At 40.1% G+C, this 19,036-nt stretch overlaps 1 protein-coding gene across 1 annotated transcript in view; it reads right to left on the bottom strand.

The window, feature by feature from the left end:
• The window catches only part of LOC144687760 (uncharacterized), a 186,448-nt gene that overhangs the window by 117,012 nt on the left and 50,400 nt on the right, over window positions 1–19,036 (bottom strand). Inside the window, exons 9-11 of the mRNA XM_078554244.1 lie at window positions 13,746–13,881; window positions 8,144–8,332; window positions 4,661–4,695 (exon numbers count right to left, since the gene is read on the bottom strand). Coding sequence (XP_078410370.1) covers window positions 4,661–4,695; window positions 8,144–8,332; window positions 13,746–13,881 — 360 coding nt within the window. The remainder of the gene's footprint in view (window positions 1–4,660; window positions 4,696–8,143; window positions 8,333–13,745; window positions 13,882–19,036) is intronic.

Below are 19,036 nucleotides of genomic sequence, written 5' to 3'. Positions count from 1 at the left end.
ACTGAAAATATTTTGGCTCAGATGTTATGGTAAGCGGCTAAGTGACAGCATTCACCTCTGACCTCCAGAAAAGCTACCCAGAAAGATCCAGGAGTCTCAGTGTCATAGGCTTCCTCTTTCCAGCTGTCAGTTTGAATCTGGCGCCAAGTCAAAGGAATCTCCTGGCATCCAGCAATGGTGCTCTCATTAAACAAGCTAAGTAACCAATAACATCGAAGCAATTTATTTTAAAAATGTGTATTTTTATCATAATGAGACAATTTAACTTTCCACAAGCATAAAATTAGTTTTCCAGGACCGGTGTGGTTTTTCAGCAGTAATTCTGAACTTAAATGCTGGTAAAAATCCAGTCATACTTCTTTCAACAAGGTGCAGCTTTTTTTTAAAAGGGGTTTTGACAGTGCGACTAAGAGAGTAAAAGGGCAAATTCTTGTCAGCTCAGTGATTTCTAATTGACCATAGTCTGAGAAATTTAAAGCGCAACCTATGGAGAAGTATAGAATCACTGACAGCAACTTGTGGAGTCTGTAAGGAGTTCACCCAATGTTCTGGTCATTAGTCATCACTCTAACAGCAAAACAGATGAACTGGTCATTGAAAATATTTACTGTTTTTGGGACCTGGCTGTGCACATATTGGCTGCCATGTTTGTGTACAGAGCAACAAATACTATACTTCAGTGTAATTCAGGACACGAAAGGAACTTTACACATTTTTCTTTCTAGCCATTTCCATTTAACATCGTTATCCAGCAACACATCTAAGTAAACAAAACTGAACTATTCATCCTTGTGCATTTTCTTCATGCCTGTTTTGCAGTTGCCTTTACCTGATGTAGTGCTCTTATGTGGAAGGCTGCTGAATTTCATTGGGGGAGACTTCAGATGGCCCTGATATCCACACCAAGCCTGAGCCTGCATGGCAGCCAGCATAGAACCCCATCTAAGCTTTAAAGCAGTACCATGGTTTTGGGTGGTTTTCATCTGTGCTGCAATAGAAATTGAGAGAGTGGCCAGCAGATACTGCATCACAGCTGGGTCCACAAGTGCTGCCAAAGAGCTGGACTTAACTTCCATGGTGGAAAAAAATAGCCTCAAAGCTTCCTTGCAGCCCTGTGCATCCATGCTCCTTGACAGTAACAGAAGGCTGCCTGGCAGACCTGCTGATGCATCAAACATCTCGGTGTGCAAGTTCATCATCCTTTTGTATACTGCCCCATCATCCTAATTCGAATCTCCTGCAGCAGAACACATCCTCTCCCTCCAGTGGGCTGGCAAGGCTGTAGCCCATTTGTATCTGATGACTCCTCACATGCAGATCTGATACTATACTGGCCTCTAAAGTTTCCAGTGCCACTATCAGAGCTGGTGGCTGAGAGTGTCCGATCAATTAATAGTGCGTTTCCTTGCAGCTCTGGTGCAGCTCTCTCCCGCTTCCTCCATTTTTGGGCATCAGGGCATAAAATCAAAAGGGAGGTTTGGAGGCAAGGGGGTGGGGTGAGGAGCACTGTAAAGCAAGTTACGTTATCTGCAACTTGCACTTCATGCTAAATATAGCAGGGTGAGGGTGAGTTGGGTGTTGAGAAAGGGCATACGGCAGTAACATGCCATCATTTAGAATGTTCTCATCAGATACCACAGGCTCTGATGCAGCTGATCCCGTGATGGAGAGCACCAATTCCTCATCGGGCTCAGGGAATGAAGTTGTATCTGTTCCTTGTCAGTTCTCTGCTGCTCCCTTGCATTGGAGTGGGATTGACAGGATTGCTCTGCAGGGAACCAGTAGAGATTCAATGGGCCAAATAGCCTCCTTCTGTGGCCATAAACAACTCTATGACTTATGTCTTTATCAGGTTGTACATGGAACTAAAAAGGTTTTTTTCTTTTCCTGCTGCCCTTCTTCTGCAACAGGCAGGACAGCAAAATTAGAAAACAATTGATGGATTCACTGCTGCATCTACGTGCACGTCTCTTGTCCTGAACAAGTGCAGACGTCAGGAGTGGCTATTTGACATTGATGTACAAGTCGACCTTTGAAGCCCTGAAAAATCACTCCAAAAATGGGGGTCAACTTATACAGAGTATAAAAGTGAATGTTTACGTACAAGATAGATATTGTTAATTGTTTTACTTCTTTGACTTTGTATAAAGTTTATTTTGTTTGGTTAAAATCCTAGAACTTTGAGGCTTTATTCTCCTTGTGGTAGCCGGGATTTCAAATTTGGCCTGCTTTAGACAAATTTACCGATCCCTAACCAAATCATAACATATTACACAATGAGGTGCATATTCTGGGACAGAAGAAATTGCAAAAAAAGACTTTGAATTAACAGCTATTTTCTGGTGTTCTCTGTACACTGTGAACTCATGATTGAGTAGGTTGCCTATAAGCGTTAGCATGCATTCCTTAACTACAATTCCTGACACATTCTTAACGAGTAGAGAACAGATAGATTTGAGAGTTCAGAAACATATATCTTGATAAAGCTATTTGAATAAGGCATATAATATTGCATGATTTATAAATAGTGGCAGAGAGTACAAAATTTACAGGACTAGTAATTCAGAGACCATGAGTTCAAATCCCACCATAATACTTTTGAGAATTTGAATTCAGTTTGTGAATGCTGGAACTCTGAAATAAAATCATAAAATGTTGGAAATATTCAGCAGATCTCGCAGCATCTATGGAGAGATAAAGAGAGTTAATGCTTCCCTCCTTGTCAATGTACTTTCTTCCTGGAGGTGTAATTCAATACAATTTACAATGTAGTACAATCTAGTACCTCATCCAAGTGGCTATACTCATGTGCAAGCCTCATCACGGAAAGGAGCACGACCCAAGTCTAATCAAGCCTTCACTTGCGATCCACACATGTGCACCTCCAGCACAGGTTGCTGGATTTTATCAGGAGCAGCTGAAGTACTGGGGCAACTTTAAAACTTTATTTGAATCTCCTAACTCAATATAGATTGGGGGTTGAAACAGGGATGTCCATAGTCCCTGGATAAACTGGATTAGCCATAAGACAAGCATGCCACTTTTCTGGCTAGTGTTAGTGGTGATTGAAATCTGATCTGTGTGAATATGAATGAACATGTTGTAGAAGTAGTAAAATTACAAAAGCAGACAGCAGCAATAAATAAAGTACATAAGACAAGTTTGGAAAACTCTGCTCTTGAACGACACACAGTAATGCAAATAAAGGTTGAAAAATACAACAAGCATGTTAAAACAAACTACAGTCCCACATAAGATGAAGGCTCAGACAAAATGATTATATAAAAAAAGGCACGTACCTAAATAAGCTTTTCAATCACAAACTAATCAAAATAAGCCAGAATCCCCATTTATTTCAAGGGCATACTTAGTGAACACCAACACAAAAAATAAAATTTTAGTGGAAACAGCACATCTGTGCAAGAGCACCTAGTTACATACAATGGAGAAGTGTTGATTGAGATACTGACAGTTCGCTACAGTCCTTCAGTCTGAAAACAGATGCAACATATGGAATTAATCTGCACAAGCCAGTCTGCCACAGGCTCAGAAAAATGCAGCTGGGAGTAAAAGAAAATACTTTGATAAGGACAAATAATATACATCATGGTGTTTTAAGGAACACAAGGGATATCCCACTGATGGCTACCTTCATAAAGTAATTCATAAGGTTAGCATTTCTAATCCTTCTTCCTTATAGGATAGCTTTCTTTCCCAATGGGCATTACATTATAACAAATGTCTTTCAATATTTTAGCAATTTAAAATCATTTCTAATTATAAATTTGTTCAGTTTTAAAGAGCTATGACAAAGCATAGTAGGCATAAAGGGAAAAAAATCTTGCAATCAGCTGAATATATATGCAATATATTAGATCTGGGCAAAGCATTATCTCAAATTAAGCCAGACTTTGAGAAACTGTACATTTCTTATAAAATTGAAAATATTTACAAAAAGGATAGGTTTAATACATCCCACTAAATATGCAAGTCAGCAAGGTGAAAAATTGCACCAAGGCTAACAAGTCAACAAACTCAAAATTCACAAAATTTAGTGCATTCAAAAGTTAAAAAATTGAATGGCCTAGTAATACTTAATATCTTTGCAGACAATGGCAATTGTGTAATTCCTGCTGTAATGCAATCAATAGACAACTCAAATGTTTTTAAGACCAATACATGCACAAGGCAGTTATCCTCTGGCTTCAGTCCAAAGTCTGACAAATTCTCATACCACATTTTGAAACAGTGTTTCATTCTGTTTGTAAATCTACATTAACTGGAATCCTTACACAACAGACACAGTATCATGGGAACCTGGATACAAGCTATTCAATACCAATCAGGATTAGGGTTGAACTTGTTGCCTTTTTGACTGCTTGATAAATTGTGCTTTACAGATTTATCATTAAAAGGTCTGAGCTACTGGCAACATTAGTCTTGCTTTTGAAAAATGTGTCTCACATTAGGTTGTGTTTGTTCCTGTTCTCTTCCATCAACCGATTGATACACATTCACACCATCACTTTAAGGTGACCTTGTGAATCAAATACATTGCTGCAATGTTTGGCTAGATAAAAAGCAGAACTGCAAAAACTTGAAAATCTAGTTAAATTCCAATCTCTCCCAATTTTCTCAAGAGGAGCATGTCTTCACCTACCTGTAAGACAGTCAGCACCAGCCCACTGAATGATCCTTAAAGAAAAGAAGATCCAAAGTTAGAAACTCAAATCGTACAAATGAAACAACTGGTGGGGGAAGTTATTGGTAAAACCAAATCATTAAAGATATACAGCCTATATCTGATATTTGGAAGTCATTCCTGCACTCTGAAAACTTGCATTATCCAATCATATGAATGAAGCAAAATAAATAAATAACTGAACAATATGGGAATTTAGTTTTAAAAATAATCAGATACCTTTAATTAAGCAAATCTGAATTAATCATACAAGAGAAGTTCATTATCATAGAAATATTGATTGCTGTTGCAGGTTATTATAATTGGAAGTTACCATAATTATTCAAGTGCCTGAAACCATTCAGTCCTATACGTCAAAGAGAATGGATTTTGGTACTTGTTACTAAAACACTGACATCAGTATTTTAAAAATGCCTTCGGGTATCATCCCAAAGATTGCAATCAACAATCACAATATAAGCTACCCTAGCAGAATGGCATTATTCCAATTAACTTATTAGTGTGTACTTCTGAAAATTAAATCTCAACTTAACCTTTCAAAATCAAAGCCTACAGAGCTAGATTTTACTCAGGGTATTCACCATGCCTCTGTTTCCACAGGCTTAAAAGCACCAAATAATGCACTTAAGGATTAGAGGAGACAAGCATTAATTTCTATGGAGCATTTCAATGCACACTCCTGCACTTAGCTTTTAAGGGTGAATGTCTTAAGAAAAATTTAAGCATTTTTTTCAACTTTATTTACAACATGTTAATCTAAATAATGTCAAGGCAGACTGGCAGGTAATTTGCCTCTTGTGGACACATGTTTAAAATTGACATACACACTGTGATTTTACAACCATTTAAATTAATGATTCAGAAGGCAGGCACAGAAGACCCCCAAATTTCCAAATCTTGCTTCTGGAACACATCAACTTATGTACTGCATGATGAACATGTTTTACCTGGCTTTGAAAGGTTTCCAAGTTCTTTTGCATGACATAGTGTAGTTTAGTTATCTTTCAGTATAACGCACAATCAAAAACACCAGCACTGTACTTTACATATGACCTTTAAGATGACAGTATGCTCCATTGGGCTATGAGTAACAGAATACAAGCTGTAAAAGCGCCAAAAAAAATCAGCAGGCTGCAAATTTCTAAGCAGAAATAAAAACAGAAAATGCTGGAAATATTCAGCAGGTCTGGCAGCATCCATGAAGAGAGAGGACAAAGTTAACCTTTCAGGTCGATGACCTCACATCAGAACTGAGGAAAGTTAGAAAGGTAATAGGTTTTAAACAAGTGAAAGGGGGAGAATGGGTAAAGGAACAAAAGGGAAGGCCAGTGGAATTGAAGGCAGGAGGGATTAACTCACAAAGTCTTAAGGCAGTGGTAATGGGACAAGAACAAATGATGTGCCTAGAAGTATAAAAGGCAAAACAATGAACAGCTGTTGTCCAAAAAGGCAAAACAAGGTGAAAATGAGTTAAAATGAAAACATGCAAAGAAAAAAGGAAACAAAATGGAGGCAGTGATTATGATCTGAAATAGTTGAATTCAACATGCAGTCCAGAAGGTTGTAAATTGCATAATTCAAAAGATGAGGTGCTGTTCCTTGAGCTTACATTGAGCTTCAGTGGAACACTACAGTAGGCAGAGGACAAAGAGGTCAGCATGAGAGCAAGCTGGGGAATTAAAATGACAGGTGACTAAACGTTTGGTGTCATGCTTGCAGTAGGAATGGAGGTATTCCGTAATGGTCAGCCAATTTGCGTTGGGTCTCCCCAGTGCAGAGCAAACCGCATTACAGTAAATACAGTATATTAAATTGAAAGAATTGCACGTAAATCACTGTTTCACCTAAAAGGAGTGCTTGAGGCCTTGAACAGTAAAGAAAGAGGTGGTTAAAGGGCAGTGTTACACCTTCTGCACTTGCATGAAAGATGAGGTGCTATGGGAAGGGAGGGCGTGTTGGGATGAATCAGGAGTTGACAACGAGGCCATGGAGGGAACAGTCCTAAAATTTCTAAACAGCCTATGTGTAAGCAAATCAAGGCTGGCATAAGCACCTCAACATAGCTTGAAGCAAGCTGCGTTGCTTTTAAAAAGGATAATGTCAATCAATACAAGATAAAATGGTCTGCAATGCAGCCAGTGGTCAAATGAAAAAGGATATATTGGACATATATAATCAGGAAAAACTACAACTTAACCTTAAAAAAGATGCATTTGAAAGTTGCACCTTGCATTTTTCAGAAGTCCTGGTGTGTAAAATTGAATATTCCGTTAATTTTGTTAAATTAATTTTGCTGCCTAAAACTCACCAATACCTGTATCACCAATGATGAGTAATGAAAATCAGGGTTACACTTGAGGCCAGAATTGGAGGAATGCAGATATCTTGGGAGGGTTGTCGGGCTGGAGGAGGTTTCAGAGATAGGGAGGGGGCAAGATGAGAATTTTAAGAGAGAATTAATTTTGTAATGTAGTCAATCACTAATATGACAGGACAGCAATGTTATTAAATACTTCTGGTAACAAAACAGCTACAACCTACATTGCAGTTCTATGGAAGACCCAAAAAAAGCATTCAAACAACCCGACAGTGGTCAGCAAAAATGGGCTTGGGTATGTCAGCTGGTTCTACTCACCACAACCCTGAAATCAAACAAAACAGTGTGGTCTGCAATTGCACACATATTTTGTCAATATGCCAAAGAAAGATGTTGTCATACTCTCACAAAATGAAGTCCTTAAGTGTGGCATATTTTTGACTGCCACTGCAGTAATTACAATAGAACTATGGGAAATTAGTTTGAAAGGTAAAGTTGATTTTGTTTCAAAAAATATTTATTTAAAATGTTTCAAAATTGTAATGCCACTTTTTTAAACTGGGAAGTAGCGCAGGCACTGTGGAGTTTCACGTTGGAATGAGTAGGAATTAGAAAACAACGTAAGTAAATAGTAATGATTAGGTGTCAACAAGCTTGTATTTTTTATGCCTGTTGGAATATTGAAAGACCTTTCCAGCTTTCAAGCAATAAAAAGTATGCAATATTCTAATAATAACCAAGTAAAAATTCAGAAAAGGTACAGAACCACACCAAATTTCTTAATACGCAACATTCCTGAAATGGAATTGTAACTGCAGCCTTCAAAATGTTTGACATTTAAGCATTTGATCATTTAATGATTTTTTTTTGTAGAATACTGTCAAAAATCTATTCATTTCTCCAGCCACAAAAGCCAAGCCAAAGAAAATTAGGCATAATACCCTGAAATATCTATTAATGCTCTCAACAGCAACACTTTCTCCCACTGAGCCAAGTGAATCAAGTGGATACAAAAAAAAGGAAGTTCAATATATAAGGGATCTTCATAGATAACTGTGGGTTCGATAAATGCATTTTTTGCAAATTAATCATTTAAAATTCAGGAAAAAAACATTGAACAGTACCTTCTGCCAGGGCCAACTTCTTTCCAATCAGATAGCTTTTATCTATTCCTTTGTCATACAGTTCTTCAGATTTCTTTTCACCACAGAAAGTCCTCACAGTACGAATGTTAGAGATGATCTCTTCTGCCGTTGCACCAACAGCTGCCAGTTCATCCTGGAACTTTTTTTGTAATCTCTTCACAAACTCCCCTGGATAATCGACATAAACCAACCTATGTTATCACCCTCTCAAAAATTGACTATTCACTGAGTAGCTGACGTATAATTTTCAACCGATTGTTAAATTACAACGTTTGAAAAATACTGAAACATAACAGTACAGCATTTTATAGATTCTCTTGCTTGGTTATATATTTTTTTAAAAGAATTCACCATCAGTAAATGCTTTTTGACTAAAAGCACGCAACAATTATGTGCTATCAGTAAATTTAATTATCAAATCCTGAGCTGGAAATGGAGTCGCCAAAGGATAAATGGCAGAAACAAGTCCATACATCAAACTTTGGCTGAATTTCTGTAGAAGTGCCTTTGAACAACATTGCCTAGTAGCCTATATAATTCTCTGGTTGGAAGGAAAGAGTGTCAAGACAATCTCTGGGCAAATGAAATATCGGCCTCGACTTGTAAAAGTGCAGCCTGGCCGCTGACAAGACAACTTTTAGATCACTGATTTCCTGCTCAGCTGCAACACAAGATGGTCTGTTAGGCTGATCAGATATAACTGATGTTTTGGGGGTTCACTCAGAGATAGCTGAACTCTGCTGGCATCACATAATTGGATTTTGAACAAAATAAGGCACAGAAAATCTTAATTTATTCCTAACACTACTACTTCTGTCTCTTTGGAAGACAAAATACCACTATCATTTTTCATTTAAAAATTTCAGAGATACGATCCTTATTTCTATCTATTTTGGAATACTTCCAATAAAACAGTGAAAGCTGAATTAACATCAGCAGGCATTCTCAGACTGGCAAAAGGTTGGAGGCGGTGTTCCACAGGGGCCTGTGCTGGGGCCATTGTTTATAATTTACACTAACAATCTGGAGTCAGGACTTGAAAGTACAATTTCTATACTTTGGACAACACCAAATTGGGTTGTTAATTAATACAAAAGGAACAATGCAACAAAATAAAGGAAGACACTGATTGAAAGCACACTCTCCAAGTTAATGAGCAAAAAAAAAATTCAATTTAGATAAATATGTGGTGGTACAATTGGGAGAAATAAGGAGGTCACATGCTGCTTGGATAATGAAAGTCCAAATGAGGTAGAGGAGCTAAAGAATCTAAGGGTTCAGATACACAAAACAGTACAAGTAGTGAGGCCAGCTAATGAGGCCATTAAAAAAAAAAGCAAATCTAGCACTGGGGCGCATTTCTAGAGGGATAAAGTTGAGAGGCAGGGAAGGCACGTTAAACATGCATAGAAGATTAGCTAGACCACCTTTGGAGTACTGCACAATTATAGGGCTGAATCTTCCTCTGGGGTCAGGAAACATGACCTGTGCATTTTCGCAGCTCGCAAACTGCACACCCAAACCCTGTGTGACTTCACATGCCATTTTTGTCTTTTCACACCAGGGTCGGGATCACAGTGCAGTTTGTGAGCTGTGTTGAAGCGCATGAGCAATGTGTGAGCGGAGGTAGGCTGGATAGAAGACCTGCCTTGGTTCTCAAACACAATATCCCAGCCCCCAACAGTATTTAAAGGCCCACTAATCCTCACCCCTTTTAATACTTGTAATCCTATTAGCTTGTGTCAACAAACCAGAGACACATCAAAGGCACACATCAAGTCTGTTATTACAACTTCTTGAAACTGTCATTGATTCTCAATAATGGAATACCTGTTGTGCTGAAAGCCAATAGCACTTGAAAATCAGCCAAACATTCAAAATGACAACAGCTGTCCAAACAACGTATTGCTCTCTGGGAAGGAAAGAGCCAAAGGCTCTTATTTCAATTTGAAAGGAGAGTGCCTGTCAATCAAAGTAAGTTGGCTAGGCTTTTTTTTAAAGTCAAAACCAGGGGTAGAATCTTGGGCTCGGCGAGCGGGGTCAGGGCCCGCTCGCTGAGGTGTAAAATGATGCAGGGTGACGTCGGGACGTTACCGCGCATCATTCAGATTTTCAGTTCAGCAGGCACGCAGCCAAGTTAAGGCCATTTAACAATTAATTAAATCATTGATCTGAGCTGCCCGTCCAACCTTAAGGTTGGCGGGCAAGGCGACGAGCCCAGGCGGCCTTCGCATTTTTAATGGAGCCTCATCCACGGGCAGGATGAGGTTTCATGAACATTTTTAAAGCATTGGAAAAATTTTTATTAACATTAATGGACATGTCCCAGCTAATGTGACAGTTCCACATGAGGGGACATGTCCTTAAAATTTTTTCTCCCTTTATTCAATGTTTTATACGTGAAACTAATCTCCCTGAGGCAGTTCTGTGCCTCACGAAGATTTCCACGCTCTTTTGCACACATGCGCGAAAAAGCGCACTCCCTGATTCTGCTTGCTCCCCCCATCCGCACAGGGAGCGCTTCCAGGTGTGCGTCACACTGAGCGGGCCTTAAATGGCCCGCTCACATAAAATGGCGGCATCCAGCCAATCAGGGGTGCAGATCGGCTCCGCACCCACCCCCCCCCGCCCCCACCCACCCACCCCCAACGGAGAGAAAATTCTCCCCCAGGTCTCTTTTTTTACATCTGCCAGAGCCATTTAAATCAGAGTAGAAATGAGAATAGCACAAACTGTCACTACATTACAGTGCTTTCTCCACTTGAAGCACTGTAATGCATGTGAACAAATATATAAGGCACAATTTAAGGGTCAGTTTACCTTTAAAGGTCAGATCCCTATGATGAATCACTGCAGTAAAAACATCTACATTACAATATAGCACCTAATAGTGACATTTTAAGGTGCGGAAACACTTTATACTTATCTTTCAGTGTTCCAGACACTTCAGCAGGCTTTCCATTTTTTCCATGAACTCTCATGCCTGGCATGCTTTTACTGGGTTTCCAAAATCTCACACCACCAGGTGAAAATGGCATGCAGGAGGAAAACAGATTTAAAATGGGGAACCTGACCTCAACGGGGGCTGGTACGCACTTTGCACACTAGGCATTCCCAACCCAGAAAAAGGCCAGAGGAAAACTGCATGAGGTCAGGAATATGGAGAAAAATCAGGTTCCCCCCCCCAAAAAATCTTTTAAAATCAGTATAGTAAAAGTCACCATGGAAATTTTATCAGCCTCAGCCACAGCAAGTGCCAGCACTTGCATTTATGGATTTGATATCCCACAATAACCCTCAAGTTATGTTATGATCCTAGACCAGATCCCCCCAAGGTTTTGGTTTGATCCTGTTTGGGACCAGTAACTTTTTGTTTAAAGTAGACAAAGTTTGAGATTCACAACACTTGCTAAGGGAATAAAGCAGCAAAATTCTATAGGTTTTGAACAAACAAAAATAAACTTTACTATACAAGCTCAAAGACAACTTGGGGGTCTGGCCAAGGATCATAACAAACGCAAGAAAACCTTGTTTTTTTGGCTCCTTATTATTCACAGCTTAAATAGTTAAATACATTCTGATTTAGAAAAGGCATATCCTCGTGAAAAGGAAACTTAAACTTTTGCTGTGATCAACCGAGGGGACTGAAGAGAGGGGAGCCAGTCCACCCCTTCTCACCTGGTCATAACAATAGAAATAGGATGCATGTGATTGGCAAAAAAGTGAGGGAAACCAATCTTTACACAGGAGGCATGACATGAATGAGAATATAAAAGTAGGAACAACAGGTCATGTAGTGTGCCCTGAGGAGAAAGAAGAACCTAGGTCTGCACACCTCCCAGAAGATAGGGTAATAATGCTTTCTTGTTTTCTCTGCAACAATTGCTTAAATCTTAAGTATATTGTACCTTGTATTTCATGATACAATAAACCATATTTTTTTGTCCTCAATTTGTCTCTTCCTTCACTTTAACAAAAAATCCAGAGTAAGTCTTTGAGCCAAGACTTGCAGCTTATGCAAGGGTTCACTGCCCTGTGGCATTAATGTCTACAAAAGCTTCGAATGTCCTGCATGCTAATAATTAAATTTAAAATGTTATTCTGTGCCTATAATGGAAGCTATTAATTTCAGATATATTTTGGAGTTTAGTTATTTCTAACAATGAGAAGAATAAATTTTGAATATCTATGAAAATTAACTCTTCTGGCCTATGGTTTCCATGTTAACTTCCTTGAATTGCATCAAGGGTTTAAATTGTTTTGGGCCATCTCCTGTATGGATCACTTCCTGATAATGAAGACTACCTTGTTCTGGTAGAGGAATCATACAGAAAATAATGAATATACATTGTCACACAGCTGTTTGGGCCCTCTGCATACTATTAAATCAAAGATTAACAATCCTTGTGTAAAACCCCTGTAAGAACTGTTGTGTACACAGGCTGCCGCACACGTTTCTAAATCACTGATCCATACATCCCAATTCTCCCCATTCCAACACAGGATTCCGTTCCACAATTCCATTAACATCCTAAAGATCTAATTCTTCTCCTTAGCATCTTCCAGCAATTAAAGGTTTAACATGTTAGCAGAAACATTACTTTTTTAAAATGCCGATTTGTGTCTACTGTATAACAGCAATGTTATCAAGTCCCAAGGGGCTTGAATACTGGGATTCATTTCCAGAGAAACAGAATTGAAAAGCAGAAATGTTACATTAAACTTGTATAGAACCTTGGTTAGACTAGTACTATCAACAGTTCTGGTGTTCAAATTACAAAAATGATACAGTGGCACTGGAGAAGGTGCAAAAGAAATTACTAGTATGAAACCAGAATTGAGCTGTTATAACCATTAGGGAAGGCTGATCAGGCTGGGACTCTTCTCCAGATGATGATGACAGAGGAGGTGACCTAATAGGAGTCTTTAAGATTATAAAAGGGTTTGACAGGAGAGACGTAGAGAAGTTATTTCCACTAAGGGTTCAGGGAGACCAGAAAGTCACAATCCATAAATATAAGGTAGCCACTATAATTCCAATAAAGATTCAGAAGGAACTCGATTCCCCAGAGAGTCGTTAGAATGTTGAACTCAAATAGCAGTGCAGGCAATTAGCATAGATGCATTCAAGGGGAAGCTAGATAAGCACACAAGGGAGAAAAGAATAGAAGGATACGTTGATGGGGTTAGATGCCGATGAGTGGAAGGGGGCTCCGATATGGAGCATAAACACTGGCATGGACCTGTTCTGTAAATACTGCATGTTTTGCATTATCCAATATTAATGTAGTGGGAACAGCAGCATTAACCTGCATCAAGGTCTATGTAGCAATGTAATGCAAACAAAGCAGCAATATTAAAGCTGAACATAGCAGGGGGAAATGTATTTAATATTAGGGATAAAATACTTAAAAATAGAAAAAGAAAAAAAAGCTAACAAAAAAAGTCATGGTGGCAAGTGAGAAACGAGCAATACATCACAGCTGAATACTAGTTGCTTCTGGATGTGAATGTAACCCAATAATGACAATATCCTCCCTCCAGTAAACAACTTGAATAATGAGGCTGAAATTCAACTCACCATATAGGACCCCTCCTATTGCTACAACTGGGACTGAGGCGAGTAGCACTCCAGTCAATGCTGGGCTTACAACAAACATAAGAACTAAAGAGCCAATGATCTGCAATGTGTTTCGCAGCAACATGGACAGGTTTACCTGCAATAAAAACAAAGCAAAAGGATGACCTTCCCAGTTGAAAAAAAAAATGCCATCATCTTGCAACTTATATAAACCATCAGTTTATTTATATCTTGATTCAGTTCTAACACATTTTGTGCAGTACAGAAGCCTCATCATTATAGAAACAGTGATGGCATTAAGCAAAGTGGAACTTGGCATGTATTTACCTTCCAATGATTACACATCAGCTAAATGGAGCATCCAGAACATTGTCACTCTGACATTTATATATACACACCACCTACACACATAAATGAACACTAATAAGTGTATATATTTGTAGAAAATGTGCATTTTAAAATATTTTTTGCATCTTTTATACTTTGTGTGCTATGAATTCTATGCGCATTTTGTATGAGCCCATGTTAGATGGGGAGTCAAGTTTAGATGTGTGCTCGACTAAGGAAATACTGACTGTGTGGCTTGAGTCAATCTGAACCACATTGTAATAAAGACTGAAAACATGAATAGGAAAAGGGAAATAAAGGACAGATGTCCAAACTACATGACTGCTTGTGGTCAATGTACTTTGTAGGAAATGTATGGGCTAATGGGCTTTGGAACTATAATCAAATGGATACAGGGGTCAGCAAGTCCAACGAATGTTTATGCAGGAAAGAGTTAACAATGGGCTGTTTGGTATGTACTCAGGGAGGTCCATGGTTAACAAATTAATGAATGCACTGACAGATGAAATAACAAGATTAATTGAAGCAGCACTACGTATGCATTGAGTGATCAGAATGTAACAGGTGCATTGGAACACAGGAAGAGCCCCTGGCTACAGAGGATAAAAAGAACAGACTTGAGAGGTTCGTTACACGGATTTGAAGGTGGCAGAGGGAGAGACAAGAGAAAAGAAGTCACAAGCCATTTGTGCCACTAGAGTCAGATTAAAGCAAGAACCATATGAACTAGGATATTGATTGCCATCATTTGTTAAGTGTAACTTTTGTTACTTAATAAATTGTCCTAACACCACTGTACCAAATGTCTTCTTGTCCAGAACTTGTCTGGTCTCTGGGCCTGTACAATTGGCATCCCACAGCAGGACTGGACTAGGACAGGGAATATTTGGTGGTGTTGTTTGGGGATCTTGGTAGCATCTGGCTGGCCATCATTCATGGCAGGAAAGGAAAGCCCTTGTTGTGGGATCAGTAGAACCCGCCAGTTGGAAAAAGGCAAATGAAAAAATGTCAGAGAAAGATAAGAATAACGTTCTATCAACATGTAAAGAGAAGTTAGATAACATACCGGACAGCAAGGTTCAAATTTTGATGACAAAATGTTTACCAAAAAGAGAGAATGAGTGCCCCCCCCAGGAGGCAGCTGTAATTGCTCAAGGGATTGTGCATGATAAGAAGTCAAAAGAAGAAAAAGCAAGAGATCTACTTGCTTATGACACATATCACTGCGCTAATAAAGCTGATGATTGGGCATGAGAAAAATAAGATGTTGGAACAGCAATTACAGGAGCTATGAATGCAGAAAGATCAAGGAATTAAACAACTGAATAAACAAGTTCAGAATTTAGAAACAGTAAAACAACAGAATGCAGTAGTATTACAGAAACAAAGTTTTACTTGTTTACGGGTCAATTCATCGATAGTTGAATGTCAGCAACAAGGAGGAGGAACAGAAAACCTGTACTAAAAGAAAATGTAAAGCTTATACAGGAATTAACAGATGCTTTGGCCACCCTAAGGAAAGCTGTCGGACAGCGACACAGAGAAGCTCATCACTCCCAATGTCAACTTAAGAGCGGGGAGCTTGAGGAACAATTAGGGAAACCACAGGCCTTTGTCTCTACGATGACAATGACAGACAAAGTGGGTAGTGATACAGATTGGAATTATCCAGCAGAGGAGGCTGCCTGATGCAGCCCGCATGGTAATTGGCCAGATCCCAAGAAAGCTGTTGGATCCTAGGGGCACCCAGGTCCTCTGGTAACGGTTGTAACAACAAACACCTAACTGCCACGGTGAGATAGTGGAGACAGACACATGTTCTGCCCTATTAGCCCATACTGAGCTACACGCCTGCATGCACAAGTTAGGGACTATTTAGGATTGGGGCAACCCCCTTGAGCTCAAAAGACACTGGGAGTGCTTCTTATGTCCAACATAACTCTTCTTTGGTAGAGTCCACCTGAGATAAGATCCTGGCTGCAGCCTGGTGGCTCACAATAGAAAGTGATGTTAACCTCTATGTGTCCTGTTGTCTGCCGTACCTGCAGCAAAACCCACTTGCCAATATTAATCGTGCCCTTTTGCGTGGTTCGCCATCCCGAGGACCCCTTCAGATTGACTTTACAGACCCTCTGCCACCAACGCAGAGCAATTACACACACCCCTTGACTGTTATTGATTAATTTATCAAGTGGATTGAAGCCTTCCCTTGTAGATCGAATGCTGCACGCACTGCTGCTAGAATTCTATTGAGTGAAGTGATCTGTAGCTGGGGGTTACCACAACAGGTAGAACATAATCAAGGGTTCCATTTTACAGGGACATTTTTTTTTCCAATTACAAGAATTGTTGGGCATTCACCATAAATTACACATCTCACATCACCCACAATCCAAAGAGATAGTGGAGAAAGGAAATAGGATGTTGAATGCTTCAACAATTATGTACAGGTCAACCTACTCATGCTGCCTGTGTGCTTTATGGCTATACCTGTCCAGTGTCGCCCCAACACCCCGATAGAAAGAGAGGAATTTCACCCTACCAAGCAATGACTGGAAGGTTGATAAGAGTTCCAGGACATCTCACCCTCATGAGTATGGTCCTCATGACCATGGAACCCTGTAGTTTTAAATGGTTAGAGCATGTGGAAAAGGTCAATTGATGTGTGGCTCAGAATGTGGGAAGATCCAAAAAACAGATTAAAAAGTACTGTGACAGAAAAGTAGAGCCATTTCAGTACCAAGTAGGTGCTGGAGTTATGGGTTTAAATTATGGAAAAAAGGCCAGCGTGTTTGAACCCAGGTGGATTGGGCCATTTCCACTTATTGATTAACTTAATCTAGCCATATGTCTGATACAGTACTGAGAGAAGGGGAAGGATAAAGTAAGGAAACAGTATCGTATCAATCAGTTAAAATTGTGAAAGAATAAATACTACACTTTTTTTTTAACTGGTAAAGGATAAGACCTGTCCTTCTGCTTCTGACAAGCGTATGCCTGGCTCGTGCTATCAAATCCACGATATGAATTTGCCAAGGGAGAATTGAAACTCAGCCTACGGCAGTAGCCCCACCAGCAACAAGCTCCCATACGAGTTTGCTCGATGATACAAACTATGGGGGAGGCATCCAGTGTAATATAGCTGTTGATGTGATCATTGTGAACTTCAAAATGATGGTGAAACTACCTTTGTGTCAATAAGGAAGGAAGAATGAGTCAAGATGCAGGGTAACAGTAAAAAAGCCATTATGAAGGAAATGTGGATTTGGACAGAAACAGATGGTAAAAACCCATCTGGTTCATTAATGCCCTTAAGGGAAGGAAATCTGCCATCCTTACCTGGTCTGGCCTACATGCAACTTTTTGTTGACTCTTAACTGCTCCTCTGAAACAGCATAGCAAGCCACTCAGCTGTATCAAACTGCTAGGAAGTCAATAAGGAATGGAACCAGATAGACCACCCGGCATCGATCTAGGCACCGGAAACGACAACGGCAAGTCCAGCCCTGTCAACCCTGCGAAGTCCTCCTTATTAAAACCTGGAGGCTTGTGCCAAGATTGGGAGAGCGGTCTCACAGTCCACTCAAGCAAAAGCCTGACATGGTCATACTCTCAGAATCATACCTTACAGATAAGGTCCCAGACACAACCATCACCATCCCTGGGTAGGTCCTGTTCCACTCATAAGACAGACCCAGCAAAGGTGGCGGCACACTGCTGTACAGTCGGGAAGGAGTTGCCCTGGGAGTCCTCAACATCGACTCCGGACCCCATGAAATCTCATGGCATCAAGCCAAACATGGGCAAATTCCTAAAAACAGGCATACCTAAAAATGAGGTGCCAACCTGGTAAATCTATAGCACAGGATTATTTGCATGCCAAACAGCATAAGCAGCAAGCAATAGACAGAGCTAAGCGATTCTACAACCAATGGATCTAGGCCCTGCAGTTCTGCTGATTCCCAAGTACTACCCCCCTCCCCCACAAAGCCCCCCACCCCCCAGCTAATAAATCAGTATTAATCAATGTTGAGTATTACTTGGAGGAAGCAGTGAGGGTGGCAAAGGCGCAGAATGTAAAGAGTGGCTCGGTAGCACCACTACAGACCGAGCTGGCCGAGTCCTAATGGACATAGCTGCTAAACTGGGTCTGCGGCAAGTGGTGAGGGAACCAACAAGAGGGAGAAACATACTTAACCTCATCCTCACCGATCTGCTTACCGCAGATGCATCTATCCATGACAGTATTGGTAGGAGTGACGACCACACAATCCTTGTGGAGGCTAAGTCCCGCCTTCACATTGAGGATACCCTCCACAGTGTTGTGTGGCACTACCACCATGTTAAATGGGATAGATTTTGAATAGATCCAGCAATTCAAGACGGGCATCCATGAGGTGCTGTGGGCCATCAGCAGCAGCAGAATTGTACTCAACAACAATCTGTGGCCTCATGGCCCAGCATATCCCCCACTCTACCATTACCACCAAGCCAGGGGATCAAACCTGGTTCAATGAAGAGTGTAGGAGGGCATGCCAGGAGCAGCAACAGGCATACCTAAAAATGAGGTGCCAACCTGGTAAATCTATAGCACAGGATTATTTGCATGCCAAACAGCATAAGCAGCAAGCAATAGACAAAGCTAAGCGATTCTACAACCAATGGATCTAGGCTCTGCAGTTCTGCCACATCCAGTCATGAATGGTGGTGGACAATTAAACAACTCATAAGAACATAAGAAATAGGAACAGGAGTAGACCATTTGAGACCTCGAGCCTGCTCCGCCATTCAATAAAATCTTGTGTTTCGATTTCCACATTCCCATCTAACCACAATAACCTTTGGTTCCCTTGCCTAACAAGAATCTATCTACCTCTGCCTTGAAAATATTCAATGATCCCGCAACTGCCACCTTCTGAGGCAGAGAGTTCCAAAGTTGCACA

Source organism: Cetorhinus maximus, chromosome 12 (genome assembly GCF_964194155.1).
Source record: "Cetorhinus maximus chromosome 12, sCetMax3.hap1.1, whole genome shotgun sequence".
NCBI classification, from domain to species: domain Eukaryota; kingdom Metazoa; phylum Chordata; class Chondrichthyes; order Lamniformes; family Cetorhinidae; genus Cetorhinus; species Cetorhinus maximus.
This window is presented reverse-complemented; position numbering and strand designations above follow the sequence as displayed.